At 48.7% G+C, this 15,510-nt stretch overlaps 1 protein-coding gene across 1 annotated transcript; it reads right to left on the minus strand.

Annotated features, from left to right (window-relative positions):
- Nucleotides 1-7,874: 7,874 nt before the first annotated feature.
- LOC123048754 (ethylene-responsive transcription factor FZP) lies at nucleotides 7,875-9,335 on the minus strand. The gene has a single exon (XM_044471793.1). It carries the CDS (start codon nucleotides 9,199-9,201, stop codon nucleotides 8,260-8,262), a length of 942 nt encoding a protein of 313 aa, XP_044327728.1. The 5' UTR covers nucleotides 9,202-9,335; the 3' UTR covers nucleotides 7,875-8,259.
- Between the last annotated feature and the right edge of the window lie 6,175 nt (nucleotides 9,336-15,510).

Consider the following 15,510-nt stretch of genomic DNA (forward strand, 5'->3'; position numbering starts at 1 on the left):
GGACTCGTGAAGCGGCTTGTGAGTGCCTGCCCGCGGCTTGAAGTCATAAAGCGGTCGGTATGCATTGAAGGTGCGCGGATGGCCTTTGCCCGCGCCAAGGTGCACTGGGCGAAGATGGATGCCAAGAAGCTGATGACCGAGGGGCCGCCTGAGGGCAAGGAGCACCGCCGACCCGAGCTATAATTTGATAGTGTCCTGGAGGGATCCCGCCTTGTGGCGAAGCAATGTGCGAAGGATGTTATATTCCCATGAAAACATTCATGTTATCCCTGCCTTGTATGATAAAACAGAGCCGTTATGACATATAATGCTTGTATTTATGTTTAAAAAAATTACCTCCTCTGCGGCCGTTTTATTAAATCTAAGAGTTGGCCAGTCGTCGGCTTCAACCCCCGTGTAGGAAGTACCGGGGTGTTCGGTTGGCGTCAAAACACACTTGATCCAAAGATTGTTTCGTCCGTTAAGGAGGTGTTAGCGCTGCGAACCAGGCAATCGGACTATATGGCTTTATCACCCTCACTTAGCCATAGGAGTTTGACAAATAAAAATTTAGGCGCAACCCCTAGTGCTCGTAAGTCCGAACTTGGGATGCTGTAAACACCTGATCGGGTAAAAACCAATCCTTTTCTAAATGCGGAAAAAACCTCTAACGATTTGTAACCTCTCGAACAGCTGACTAGCTCACGCCGCATCATGACAGTCAGTTTTTGGCTTTCTCTACTGAGGTGCTCAGCCGGATGAACCAGGGCACAATCGCAGTAGTTCTCCCTTTACTACCTTAGCCAATATAGCGGAACGTAAGGTAGTAAGCACAGGAGCCGGGCAACCCAACTATTGACCAAAGACATGATTCGGAGCCGATAAATATAATGCTAAAGATCGGGGTGCCGAACTGTATTGTAAAAGTGTTCGGACTTTGTTGCCGTATTATGGGGCATAATGAAGCCCCTGGAAAATGAAGGCATACCAGACCGTACGTGTGCAATTGATAAGAGTATCAAGAAAAAATTAAAAAAGTAAAAAGGAAAAGGACAGTAAGCTGATGCCACATAAATTGGGCCTACGAACTGTTTTTCCTTATAGCGTAATTAATACGTCAAAGCGTATTTGTACAAGTAGTGCAATAAGCAATAAGGCTATTTAACATGCCACAACCAAGGCAAAGCTGCGTGCGTGTACCGAAAACAGGTAGAGTGATCGTTGAAGGGACCGCCTAGAGCTTCCCTTATGCATCTGAGCAGCTTGCCGCCTTGGTGTATTTATCCTTCGAGAGGACAGGTGATCAGGCCTTCAAAGAGGGCCTGTGGAAAAGAAACCTGAAAAGGAGAAAAAAGGGGAAAGGTGAACGCATGTGTGTATCCGGGGTCGGTCGAGCCGTACTGCGGATCGCGAGCTAGCTATGCCTCCGTCGATGCCCATGGAATTTTGAGTGCGTAGTTATGTACGCGCGGTACGAATGCCACCATTTGATCGGGACTGGGACGGAGGCCAAATTGCTAGTAGAGCTCTTGACGAGCCGGGCTGTCCTGCTGCAGAGTAGTCCGGACTCTCTTGATGGTGTCCGGGAGCCTAGCCGCCGAATTAAGGTTCTGCTTGAAAAGGCCGCTCTATACTTCTGCTGCTAAGGCAGCGGTATGCTCTTCGGTACGGAGGGAGCGTTCCGTATTTCCATTGACTGTTATGACACCGCGTGGTCCGGGCATCTTGAGCTTGAGATAAGCGTAGTGAGGTACCGCATTGAATCGAGCAAACGCGGTTCGTCCAAGCAGTGCGTGATAGCCGCTGCGAAAGGGGACGATATCAAAGATTAACTCCTCGCTTCGGAAGTTGTCCGGAGATCCGAAGACAACCTCTAGTGTGATTGAGCCCGTACAGAGGGCCTCTACACCTGGTATGATCCCTTTGAAGGTAGTCTTTGTGGGTTTGATCCGGGATGGGTTTATGCCCATCTTGCGCATTGTATCCTGATAGAGCAGATTAAGGCTGCTGCCGCCGTCCATGAGGACTCGCGTCAGGTGGAATCCATAAATGATTGGATCGAGGACTAGTGCGGCTGATCCGCCATGCCGGATACTAGTCGGATGATCCCAACGATCAAAGGTGATAGTGCATGATGACCATGGATTGAATTTTGGGGCGACTGGCTCTATCGCATAGACGTCCCTGAGTGCGCGCTTGCGCTCCCTTTTGGGGATGTGTGTAGCATATATCATGTTCACCATTTTGACCTGAGGGGGAACTTCTTCCGTCCCCCTGTGTTCTGCTGCAAGGGCTCCTCGTCATCGTCCTCGCTCTGCGATCCCTTTTCCTTGTTTTCGGCATTTAACTTGCTGGCTTGTTTAAAAACCCAGCAATCTCTGTTGGTATGGTTGGCTGGTTTGTCTGGGGTGCCATGGATTTGACACGGACGGTCGAGTATGCGGTCCAAGCTAGATGGTCCCTGATTGTTTCTTTTATACGGCTTCTTCCGCTGACCGGACTTGGAGCCGCTGAATCCGGCGTTGAAGGCAGTGTCATCGGTATTGTCGCCATTGCTTCGGCGTTTGTGTCTATTGCGTCGGAGCTTGCCGTTGCTGTTTTTGGTCTCGAAGGGGCCTGCGCCAGTGGCCGTATTTTTACTATGAGCCAGCCAGCTATCCTCACCCGCACAAAAGCGGGTCATGAGTGCCGTGAGGGCTGCCATGGATTCCAGCTTTTCCTGGCCAAGGTGGCGGGCGAGCCATTCGTCACGGATGCTATGTTTAAAGGCCGCTAGGGCTTCGGCATCCGGACAGTTGACTATCTGGTTCTTTTTAGTTAGGAACCTAGTCCAGAATTTCCTAGCTGACTCCCCAGGCTGTTGAACTATGTGACTTAAGTCATCGGCATCTGGTGGCCGGACATATGTACCTTGAAAGTTGTCAAGGAAGGCTTCTTCCAAGTCCTCCCAGCTGCCAATAGAATTTTCAGGCAGACTGTTTAACCAGTGCCGAGCTGGCCCTTTGAGTTTTAGTGGGAGGTATTTGATGGCGTGGAGATCATCTCCGCGGGCCATATGGATGTGGAGAATAAAATCCTCGATCCATACAGCGGGATCAGTTGTTCCATCGTATGATTCGATATTTACGGGTTTAAACCCTTCTGGGAATTCATGATCCATTACTTCGTCAGTGAAGCAAAGAGGATGTGCGGCACCTCTATATCGGGCCGCGTCGCGACGTAGCTCTGATGGAGTCCGTCTGCGGTTTTCGGCCCGGGCGTGACTAGGTTTGTCACGTCCGAATAGATAGCCGTCGTCGCGTGTCAAGGCACGTCCTCGCGATCCGTAGATCGATCTTGTATGTCTTGCTCTGCTGTCCAGGTCATGCCGAAGGTCATATGTGTAACCCCGAGCTGTTTTATCTCTGCCCTTATGGCGAGGTGGGGCTGTCTGGTGTTCGGCTTGAGTTGTCGCTTTATCCCGACCACGTGGTGGTCGATCAGCCGCGTTGCGCAATGATGGCACGGGCTCCGGCGCCTCGTCATCGAACTGAGGTAGCAGTTTGTGCTTCGGGTAACTTTTGGCTGGGCTCTTGAGGCCGTATTCTTCGGCTGCCAGGACATTCGTCCATCTGTCATTGAGCAGATCTTGGTCAGCTTGAAGCTGCTGCTGCTTCTTTTTCAGGCTCCTTGCAGTGGCTATTAGCTGGCGATTGAAGTGCTCCTGCTCGAGAGGCTCCTCAGGCACGATGAACTCCTCGTTGCCAAGGCTCATCTCCTCCTCGGAGAGTGGATGATAACTACCGTCCTCCGAGTCTTCGTCTATGGCCTGCTCATCAGGGCTGTCTTGCCCATCTTCCCGATTGCCCTGTTCGGCAGTTTGTTCATCGGGGTCCTCTATGTCTTCGGCACCATCCGGAGTGTTGTCGTCTCCTGTGTCGGTGTTGCTGCCTTTGTTGCGGCGCGATTTAGAGCGGCGCCGCTGACGCCGGCGCTTTGGTTGTATCTTAGGGGGGGGCTCCTCCACTGGGTTTTCCTTGTCGTCGCCACTATTATATTTTGGCATATCCACCATGTAGACGTCATATGAGGAAGTGGCCGTCCATCGTCCGGTGAACGGCGGGTTTTGGGCCTCCTCTTCTCCGGCATCGTCGTCCATGCCGTCGATGTCTTCGGAGCCATAATCGAGCACGTCCGTTAGGTCTTCAACAATGGCTATGAAGTGGGTGGTGGGTGGGAAACGAAATTCTCCGTCATCAGCCTCCAGTTCGAACCGGATATAATTCGGCTGAGTCACCCGCCAAGGATAGGTTTTTCAGTGAATTTAGCACGTCGCCAAAGGGCGAGTGCTGGAAGATGTCCGCGGCGCTGAATTTGACGACCGATGACCGATCAGGCTTGGCGTCCGCGGACGCACATGGTTCAGAACTCATAGCCGGAAACGAGTCCGGGGTTCCGATTACACAAATATTACTCGAGGTTGAGTCTGTGTGCGGCTCTGACGCCGCGGGGTTTGCGGCCTCCGTGGCGGGGTTGAGCTTCCCGTCCTCGGATGACACGATCTGCTCAGGATCTATGGCCAGGGCAGTTACATGAGCTATCTCCTGGGTATGGTTCGATGACAGATCTAAGTCATGATCATCGAGGTGACAGGGAGAGACCGCCGCGGTCTCGAGTCTGTCGAAGATCATATCTCCGCGGATGTCCGCGATGTAATTCAGGCTTCCAAATCTGACCTGGTGGCCAGGGGTGTAGCTATCGATCTGCTCCAGATGGCCAAGCGAGTTGGCCCGCAGTGCGAAGCCGCCGAACACGAAGATCTGTCCGGGGAGGAAGATTTCCTCTTGGACAGCGTTGTTGTAGACGATTGAAGGAGCCATCAAACCTTTTGAGGACGACACAGTGGAACTCTCAATTAAAGCACCAATGTCGGTGTCAAAACAGGCGGATCTCGGGTAGGGGGTCCCGAACTGTGCGTCTAAGATCGATGGTAACAGGAGACGGGGGACACGATGTTTACCCAGGTTCGGGCCCTCTCTATGGAGGTAATACCCTACTTCCTGCTCGATTGATCTTGATGAACATGAGTATTACAAGAGTTGATCTACCACGAGATCGTAATGGCTAAACCCTAGAAGTCTAGCCTGTATGACTACGATAATGAGTATTCGGTCCTATAGACCTAACCCTCCGGTTTATATAGACACCGGATGGATCTAGGGTTACACAAAGTCGGTTGCAGAGAAAGGAATCTTCATATTGGATCGCCAAGCTTGCCTTCCACGCCAAGGAGAGTCCCATCCGGACACGTAGAGAGTCTTCTGTCTTCGTATCTTCACAGCCCATCAGTCAGGCCCATGGCTAACAGGCCGGACGCCCGAGGACCCGTTAGTCCAGGACTCCCTCAACAGTTGTCTTAGCCGCGTGCGGTGCCCCCCTCCACAGATTCCACCTCGGTCATATCGTTGTAGTGCTTAGACGAAGCCCTGCGTCAGTAACTTCATCATCACCGTCATCACGCCGTCGTGCTGACGAAGCTCTCCCTCGACAGTCAACTGGATCGAGAGTTCGTGGGACGTCACCGGGCCGAACGTGTGCAGATCGCAGAGGTACCATACTTTCGGTACTAGGATCGGTCGGATCGTGAAGACGTACGACTACATCAACCGCGTTGTCATAACGCTTCCGCTTTCGGTCTACGAGGGTACGTGGACAACACTCTCCCCTCTCGTTGCTATGCATCACCTAGATGGATCTTGCGTGTGCGTAAGATTTTTTTTTTTTTGAAATTACTGCGTTCCCCAACAAATAGAACCAGATCAAGAACATTGTGAGGGGTGGGGGACGCAAGCGTTGATGAGGCAAACCTTACCAGCAGAAGAATTATAACTGCCATGCCACGTGATGACTGTATTACCAACCTTGAATAGAGTAGGGGCAAAATGCCTAGAACATAACTTGAGAGGAGAAATCAAAAGCCCTAAGTATATGAAAGGGAAGGAGCCAAGCTGACAGTTCAAGAGAGTGGCAACCCAATGCGCCTCCACTGTCGAGCTACCAGAGATAAGGACCTCATTTTCATCTTCATTTTTTAATTTTTGTTTTCATTTGAAAAGATATTATCTTTTTTTTGAATCCATGAACTTTTTTTTCAAATGCGTGAATTCTTTCAAATACACGAACATTTTTTGAATCCATGAACTTTTTTTGAATACATGAACTTTTCCAGTTTCATTAATATATTTTTCAAATTCATTCACTTTTTGAGACCATGAAATGTTTAAAAATTGTGATCCTTTTTTGATTCATGAAATTTTTAAAATTTGTTGTTTTTTGAATTTGTGTACTTTTTCAAATTCATGAACCTTTTGAATTCATGTTTTTTTAAACTTGCAAACTATTCTTAAAACTTGTGACCATTTTTTTGATTTCACCAATTCATCAACTGTTGAAGAAAAACACTGGTCGGTTTTATTTTCTAAATCAGCAAAGTAGCAGCGTAGAAAATGATTAAAAAGAAGTTGTGCATAATTGACGGATCGAGTGAAGCCAGTTGGCGAAACAAGTGTTGAACCGTGGCCCAAGATGTTGGGCGCTACATCGTTAGTTGGTGCCAAATGCGAGGAGCTCTCGAGTGAAAATTCGTTGCAAAAATAAAGAGAGACTGTCTAACAACCCAGAATCACATATTTTCGTCGGGCTAAGGACTTGACACTATGTTCATGGATTATGTGTATGTCATAGGGTGCAGTGTGTTTTTGGGCATGAGACCAACCATGCACGTTGCCGAAAGACCCCCCCCCCCCCCCCCCCCCGGCTCCTGCCTACGAAGGACGCAGATACAGCCAGCCACGAATCACACAACAACCCATCTTCCTTCAGCGAGTACCCCGCCGTCCTTCTTACTCTAAAAAACTACATGAAATTTGGAAATAAGTTCAATGGCATTTGACCGAACATCTGCCAGGCATGGTGTCCGCTATGGACGGCGTCGACGAGGGGCGGGAGTTTGTTCTTTCTTGTAGTGCACCCCCACTCCATTGGCCACATATGCTGATATAATCTCCAAGATTTTTGGTTTCATATTCTCGTTTTCCATTTTGTTGTTAAGAATATCACAATATCCTTTCTTTTCTATGTTGCACTGCCAATTAAATTAGAAATAGACATCATCATGGAGAATGAACGCATGGGCTGCGCGTAGACTACCCCTATAAGCACCTCCGAGAGAGTGGTCTGGTAAATCTTGAGATTGACGAAGTCACTACAAGCACATCTTTATCGATGGGAACATCTCTCCTACTAAATAAATATCGTCGGAATGTCTGGAATAAATCCAGCAAAATGTTCCTTAAAAAAAATCTAGCAAAATGCGAGCATCCGTGCCAAGTTTAGGACTTGAACCCAATTGCTTGTTCTTTGTGTGATATACTTTGTTTGATTGTCCAATAAATTCAAATGGTTACATGCGCATTTTGTACTGTACTGTATTGCTATTGATTAATAAGAACATTTCCGATCCAACAAATCCAAGCAAGCTACGGAGGAAATGAAAGGGTTTATATATAAGCCCTGCACCAGCATAGAAGAGGATACATTTTGTGCATGGCCCTCTGATGGATGGGTCTGACCGTGACGTACCCTAGAATCAGCACCAAGTACCTGGCGACCCAAGAAAAAAAAGGAGGTCGCCTGCTTGACACTTGTCCGTGAACATCTACCTTTCCGTTGAACTGTCAAGGCGTAGTACCACATTAGTACGTGGTCCGTGTACTATTCCCCTTATCTTCTCCCTTCAGGTAAGTACGTAGGAGAGTACGTACTTGACATGTTCCTCCGGCCGGCCTATCTGAATCCAACAAAACTACAATCCAAAACTGAAACTTTCAAGGATCAACAACAGTATGCGTTTGCGTACTACATTCTCGAGCCTCTCGAGTACTCTCGATCCGCCACTTTAATTCCACAGGACTAACTAATTAGAGAGAGACTGTAATAAGTTTAGAGAGAGAGATAACTTAAGCATGTCACTCGTGCATGCATGAAAAGTTACTAGTACTGGTACGTAGTAATAGTGCTGCTAAATGAAAGAGCCTAAGTACATGGATGTGAGCATCCGCTAAGCTAGGGCACCCAAACAAGCCACTCTTCTTCTTCGTCGATCGACCTTCTACTGCTGCCACGTACTGTGACTGATCGATCGATCCAACTCTCCAAACAAACACTACTACCTAGCTATGGTCGATCGATGGTGATCACAGCAGAGCACTGAGAGCAATGCTGGCTGGTGCATTTGTTGTTTCAGTGGGAGAGGAAGCTGAAGGGGGAGTAGCCGTTGTCGGAGCCCTGCGACGAGGCGACCATGTCGTGGCCGCCGCCGTTCGCGGGGGCGAACCCGCCGTACGCCGCGTCGGCGCCGCCCCAGAAGCCGGCCACCATGGACGCCAGGTCGTCCACGTCCTCCCGGAGGCCCAGCCCGTAGGCGTCGGCGTCGGACACGGAGTAGCGCCGCGCGTCCTGCAGGTCGCCGCCGCGGGGCCGGAGGCAGCTCTCCGGCACCACGCTGCTCAGGTACCCGGAGTTGTCGTCGGCGCTGGGGAAGAGGAAGTCGTGGCCGCTGCTGCCGCGCACGTCCATCGGGCTGCTGGCGCCGTGATCGGCGGCATTGGGCACCGGCATGGAGCACTCGCCCGCGCCGGCGCCCGGGCCCTGCTGGTGGTAGCCGAGGCCGCCGTGGCCGTGGCCGTGGTGGTACGAGCTGCCAATGTGCGGCGCCGCGTGCTGCTGGCCGGCGTACGGCATGGTCGAGGACGCGTAGGCGGCGGGCTGCTGCTGCGCGTGGAACGGCGCGAGGAAGGGCGGGTAGTTGTTGTAGGCGGCGTGCGCGTAGACGAAGTTGGTGCGCGCCTGCGCGCCCTTCATGGAGAGCGCGGCGCGGTCGTAGGCCAGGGCGGCCTCCTGCGCCGTGTCGAAGGTGCCGAGCCAGTGCCGCTCCTTGGTGGTCGGGTCGCGTATCTCCGCCGCGTACCGGCCCCACGGCCGCCGGCGCACGCCCAGGAAGCGCCCGGGCTCCTGCGCGCGCCGCCTGCCACGCGGCGCCGGCCTCTCGCTCGGAGACGACGGCGGGGACGGCTGCGGCTGCGGGTGGCCGGCGATCGGCTTCGGCAGCGAATGCTCCGAGAACGCCATCATCTGGGAGGCATGGCCGCCGCCGCTGCCGCCGCTGCTGCTGCGGATGCTCATGGCAGAACTGAAGTGAAGTGAGGCTGGCTGGCTACTATACTACTGCTCCAGCCTAGCTTGCGCTGTGAGGTGTGAGCTAGCTAGCTTAGGTTGAGGAGGTTGAGGGGGTGGTTGCTGAGACTGTGAGCTTCTAGTGTGTAGTGTGGGTAGTGCTCACTATGGAGGGAGGCAGGGTGGTATTTAAATGGGGAGCTCGGAGGAGGGAGAAGCTAGGAGTGAGAGCACTGTGGATGAGATGGCGTGATAGGGGAGGGGAGTGACATGCATGCGCTGCAGTACACTTGTTTAATTCTAGGAGTAAAAGGAGGGAATGGAATGGAAAGCTCACTGCATGTTTGTATGTATGCACCTTGTGTTTGGATTTGTGTGCCCTAACCTTAGGACCAAAGAGATGAGGAGGAGAATGTTGTGCCAGTCAAACATATAGCTATATATATGTGTCTGTGTATGTGTTGCTAGAAAATAACACTTGGAAGTTAGAATGTTCTACTCTTAGTTTTCATGCACACAATTCATTTATGAATAGTATTATGCATGCTACAATCCTTGCAATTAAGTATTAATTAGTGTCATTTTCAGATATGATTATCTTTGTCATGATTCTAGTCCACTCCAAATTAATCAACCAGCATATGAGTATATGACACACTAGTTGTGAAGCCAGAGCCGATTGAAGCCCCTGCCAAGACAAACTCTTCAATTATATGGCCCTACATGTATAGCTTGTTGTGGCATCTATGTTTGTTGGGCATACTGCCTTGCATGCTTTGATGATTTACTACTGAGTACCAAGTATTGCAAACTAATAAGATGGTGTAAAGATGCCTGCCACTGACAAGAAAAGAAGGGAAAGAAGAGAGCTTGCCTACCTATGCATCAAGCCTTTTGAAGAATTGTAATCTATTTGTTTTGAAAGAGACAATTTGCAATCTATGCTCCAAGATACTAGTACTACAATAGCTATTATGATACATGCCAAAATGCTACACAATTATGTGCTTTTTTACACTCTGACCATATGGCTTTGCTTTCTTATGTGTCCATGTGCTTGCTTGCGCAATACGTGCAAACTAGAATGAACATAGGAGAAAGTTGCCCCTTTGTCTTCCCTATGAGCATCTCCAACAGGCGCGCTTCGCCTTGGCGCGGTATAATTCTTTTACAGCATCAAAATAGTCTTTTTGCGCGCGGGAGTGACGAAGAGGTTTTTCAGATGCATAAAAACACGGCACCCAATCCGGCGGCCCCACCTGCAGCAGCCCAGATTTTGCGGCGCGCACAATCTGGCACCCAGAATTTGCAGGCTGGGATAACGCTTTTAGCGCGTGTGTTAAAGTTTTTTGTGCGCGCTCTATTTTACAGCGTCTGAGATAACGCTTTTAGCTGTTTTTTATCCCCGACGCACAAAAACGATGGTTTTTAGCGTGTGAGGCATTTTTTGGCGCCTGCTGGAGATGCTTTAAAACATTAACCACAATAAGTTCATCAACATATGCTGGTGATGTTCTCGACACGAACATACAAGTAAGTAAAACTTTGTCTTCGCTAAAACATTAGCCGCTTCAACCATTGGTTCCATAGATAATAAATTTAATAAAAGTACATATTTTTTATCTTTTGAAAGTATTTCTCGTATCAATCTAACGGTATGGTTTCCATATCATCGATCTAAGTAGTCTTGTGTGTATCATCAGCGGTCAAAGTTAACGCGTCTTGACCACTCAGACTCTAAACCATCAAATTTTGCCTCCTCTTGCATGTACCAAGAAACATTCAAATGGAGTGGTTAGCTTGCCCTCAAAACAAGATAAAACAATAGTGTGAGATGTGTACAAGGCACTCTTTCTTATGCCACCACTTCCTGTTAATTATGCTTCTTTGTTTCCATGCATGCAACCTTGAGTGACTCTCACATGAGGGGAGGGCCCTCTTTGACTCCTTTTCCCTAGTGAAGCTTTGCTTTGCCTGCATGAGGTAGACAAATGCTTGGACAAGGATCATTATCCCTACAAACCCATTGGATTTATGCTGATTCTTTATCCCTACTGGACATTCTACGAATTAGTGCGCATGTGCGTGCCGGTGCCGAGCTTCAAACCAGAACAAATCGAAAGGAGTGACGATATTAAATCAGGAAACAAGAGAACTATCCCTTTCATGTCTCTCTAGAGCCATTCTCTAGAGCCTAATCCATGGCTTTATGGGGTCAAAAAAGGACATTGAGAGAGAGAGAGAGAGAGAGAGAGAGAGGGGGGGGGAGCTTAACCTGAAAGGAACGTCGAGGTAATGGTGCGATTAACAGCACTCGCAACCGACTGTTAAGTGTGTGCCATGTGAGGCTGATGAAAAAGAACCGTTGACGTGGATCGGCACTGCTTTTTACCCACCTAATTTTTCCTCGAGAAATTAAACACGATTATCTAATTGCGTATGACTTTTGAAACCAAAATCATCGTACTATTACAATAATTTAGGGGGAAATTACATCTGTGAATGGTAATGAAACAAATGGATTGATCCACTGAATATGGTGTTTAAATCTTCTTAGTTGGGAGCATCTTGAAAAGGATGTTCTTGGAGTTTACAAAGCCTTGACTTCCCCTCCCTCGTGAGAACAATGGTGAAGTTGGATTCTTATGGAAAGCTGCATCTGGTGGTGCAATTCTTGCATCTAAGGCCCTAGCTTCTACGAGTGCAACTATACATAAGCATGTGTGTAGATGTAGATTGCATGCATGACAAGAGAGATCTTATCTCATGACCTTGACTTCCCCTACCCCATCTCTTCTCTCCTTCTCTTGTGTGTGAATTTGGCATATGTTGGTTTGTGAAATGCAGGATGGGGTCAGGCCAGGCCGGTCAGGCTGGTCAAGCGCCCTAGCTAGACAACATCTGAAAAGGTGTGAGGAGGAGAAGGTGGTGCATGTTCAACTAGTAGAGAAATGAAAAGGGGCTGGGGTTGGGGCACAATCTGAGGGCAAGGAGGCTCCACACATGCATGCAATATGTATATTTATGCATGACAAGATTGTACCAGAAATGTTTAAGTTAGTTAATCTGCCGAGAGCGACCAAAACCGGAGCGTACTAATTATGATGGAACGAGCACGGCTCACAAGACACATGTTCTTGTCCATTTCATAGGGTCGCCCGGGTTTTGGGGTGCCCTTTTCACTACTTTGACTTTGGACCTCCTATTAGAACAACACAGGTGCTGTGCAAGACACAACCAAGAAAAAATATATTTCAAGTTTGTAGACAGAGAAAGAGAGAGGGAGGAACTGTCGAAGTATGCAAGACAAGTTCAGTAAAAAACATCATTAAGAAAAAGGTAGAGAAAGACCACTTGTGGCATGCACATTTGTCCCACCAAGTTGTGGTTTGAATAAAGTGGGGAGAAACAGGAGTTTAATAGTGGAAAGTGTGTGTACTCACAAATGGATCATAGCTCCCAAGACTGGCTTTAATCATTTGGAATTTTGAAGCCTCATTTCAGTTTGTAGGTTTTTCGCTAATTGTATATTTAAAAATTTGGGAATTCTATGGCGTGAACGCTCGCTACACCACCCTACAGGTGAAACATCCAGCTCCATTTGATGGGGTGTCATTGCACTGATGGTGACATCATGATGAAATCATCAATGATGTCGCAGTGGCGCTATTGTGAATTCCTCAATAAAACTGTCGGGTTTAGTCCCAAAACCCCCAAAATATACTCATATTTTCGTGAACATCCTTTAGTTGTTGCCATACTATTTTAGCAAATGGTAATATAATAATATCAAGATGGTACCAATTATACCCAGCCTCTGCAATGACACAATTTCAAGATCTAGTCAAGGCATTGAAAATGGACATAGTCAAAGAAGGAGAAGAACAAAAGAAAACAAAGAAAACTAGTGTGTCGAACGAGGATGAGCAGGCACATTCGCCACCATCGATCGGCGAACCGATGGCAACGAGGAGACCGGAGGAGGAGAAGGTAGACGGGACCGGTGGTGGCTACGGTAGTTGCTTGTGCCGCCCCTTAAGGGTGACGAAGGCGTGGTAATTTCCGAGGCCCAATTCCTTTTGTGGTTTATGGCTTAAGTCACTCCCTGCTGGACCGTCCGACCTCTAAATAAGTTGTAGATTTTAGAAGCCATCAAAAGAACTAGGCCTTCATTCGCTACATATATGTCGACACGTTTTTCTTTCATAGACAAAAAACATGTCAGCCTTCACTATGGTAGTGTCGAAAAACGTTTTATATTTTGATATAGAGGAAGTACTTCACTTTCCAGTACCATTTGGAAAATTGAAGCTGATTAGTCAATTAACAGCATGAGAGGGGGACCATATAAGGAAACTTTTGAGTTCGAACCAAAAGCCCGCAATTAGGACAGGGGGTTACGTCGAACTGGTCAAACAGTGGTGCTGTTTGTGCGATTTAATTAAGCAAGCCGACCAAGTACCAAGAGGCAGCATATCAGGTGCAACGCCACCAGTGGTACGTACACTTGAACATCGCCGTGAACAGAATAGACGGGCATGATTGGCACTGGGCTGATCTGATTTCCTTGAGCAAGTTCCGATGCATGGCTCGACGTGTACTTGACTGAGCAAAGCAAATGATTAACCTAACATAAGCATCGTGTGTGTGCAGTAACTACTTGGGATTTGACTCTAAAAAATTACTAGTTGGGGCTTGCACGTGGCTTGGGGATTGGTAGCCGATCATTCACCAGAGGTAAATCCCCCCGCTGGTACATGTTGTCCTAGTATAGCTAGGCAGTATCTATACGAAAGAAATACTGCCAGATTTTTTAGTTACACTAAAGCATCTCCAACGCAGAAGCTCATTCTTCCCTGTATGTCTGGACCCGACGGTTCAGCCATTTTTATGGCTCCGACGCGGATTTCATATTGGGTCGGATCGATCTGGACGTTCAAAATCTCTCAATCTAGCCCCATGTGAAGGGGTGGTCTATAAAAGTTCGGGCGTCCGCCACCTCGGATTCCAACAGCTCAGAGCCAAATAAAACTAGGCAGGCGACCACCCTCCCCCTCCCAAAAAACCCTAGCGCCACCCAATTTCCCATTCCCGCCCATCCGCGTCGCCGCCACGATCCTTCCCTCGCCACATCCTCATCATCTCCGTTGCGCAAGCTCGGGAGGCCGTACCTCCCCGGACAGCCCCCACAACAACCCTCACAGCAACCCGCCCTCCCACCAAATGTTGCGCTCATGTCGTCGTCGTTCAGAGGAAGACACCAAGGGGAAGGAGGCGCACGTCGCCCATGTGGCCGCTGAAGCAAACAAGGAGGAGGCACTCACCGCTCCTCACTCCATGCGGATTAACTTGGAGTCGCGTGCTTCCCATCATGCCATGTGCAAACGAGAAGGAGGCGCTCGCCGCCTGTCACAAGGCCCAAACCAAGGTTGCGGCGGGTGTCACAGAAGAAGGTGGCTAGTATGAGCAGCGGTGACGCCCGCTTCTATGCCAAAGAAGAAGCCAAAATCGTCGCGGCCGCACCAGTCGCCGCTCCACTCCCCACTGCACCAGTCACCGCTCGGCCCCAACCGCTCCAACCGACGTAGAGGATACCCACTCAAATATGTCTGACGAGGCTGTGTCCTCGCGGGCTTAGATTAGTTTATATTTCTATGCCAAATGTAACGCTACTGGAAAAAGGCTTATAGGTGGCTGAAATTTGTGGCAGGCGAGGAAAGTAACCCGCCATATTTTTTTTTTCAAAAACTAGCAGTGGCGGGTAAGAAATGGTGTCGACCGCTGCTACGTGGAAAGCAATGGCAGGCAAATATAAGTGCCCGCCACTCCTAAAGTTTTACAAATTTAGTCGTGAGCTAAAAGCAGTAGTGGCGGGTGACACACCACAGGTTTGTCATGCACCAACGGCGGGCAAAATGTTTCCCCGCCACAGAATTTTTTCGCTAACCCGTGCCAAAATTTTCCAGAATTTCCACAAGTTAGAAGTGGCGGGCGTACTGGAGGGCCCACCACATATATAACTAGTAAGAAAAATGCTTGAAAAAAAATCATATTTACTAAACCCGAATAGTGGCCAAGTTCGCGCATGAGACTTTCAATGGTGTGTATTAAACATAGAAAAAGTTTGAGGTTAAAATGATGTAAAAGAACGAAGTTGTGTGTGGTAGGTTGTAGGTTTCGTTTGAAACATTGACACTTAGTCAGATAGGGTTCAGTTTGTACATGAAGTGCATCAAGTTTTTTTTTCGTAATGCTCTCAAATTTTAAGCACACATTACAGTGGTCCTTTGAAGACACCATGCCAAATTTCATCCATTT

The sequence above is a fragment of the Triticum aestivum genome, chromosome 2D (assembly GCF_018294505.1).
Source record: "Triticum aestivum cultivar Chinese Spring chromosome 2D, IWGSC CS RefSeq v2.1, whole genome shotgun sequence".
Lineage (NCBI taxonomy): Eukaryota > Viridiplantae > Streptophyta > Magnoliopsida > Poales > Poaceae > Triticum > Triticum aestivum.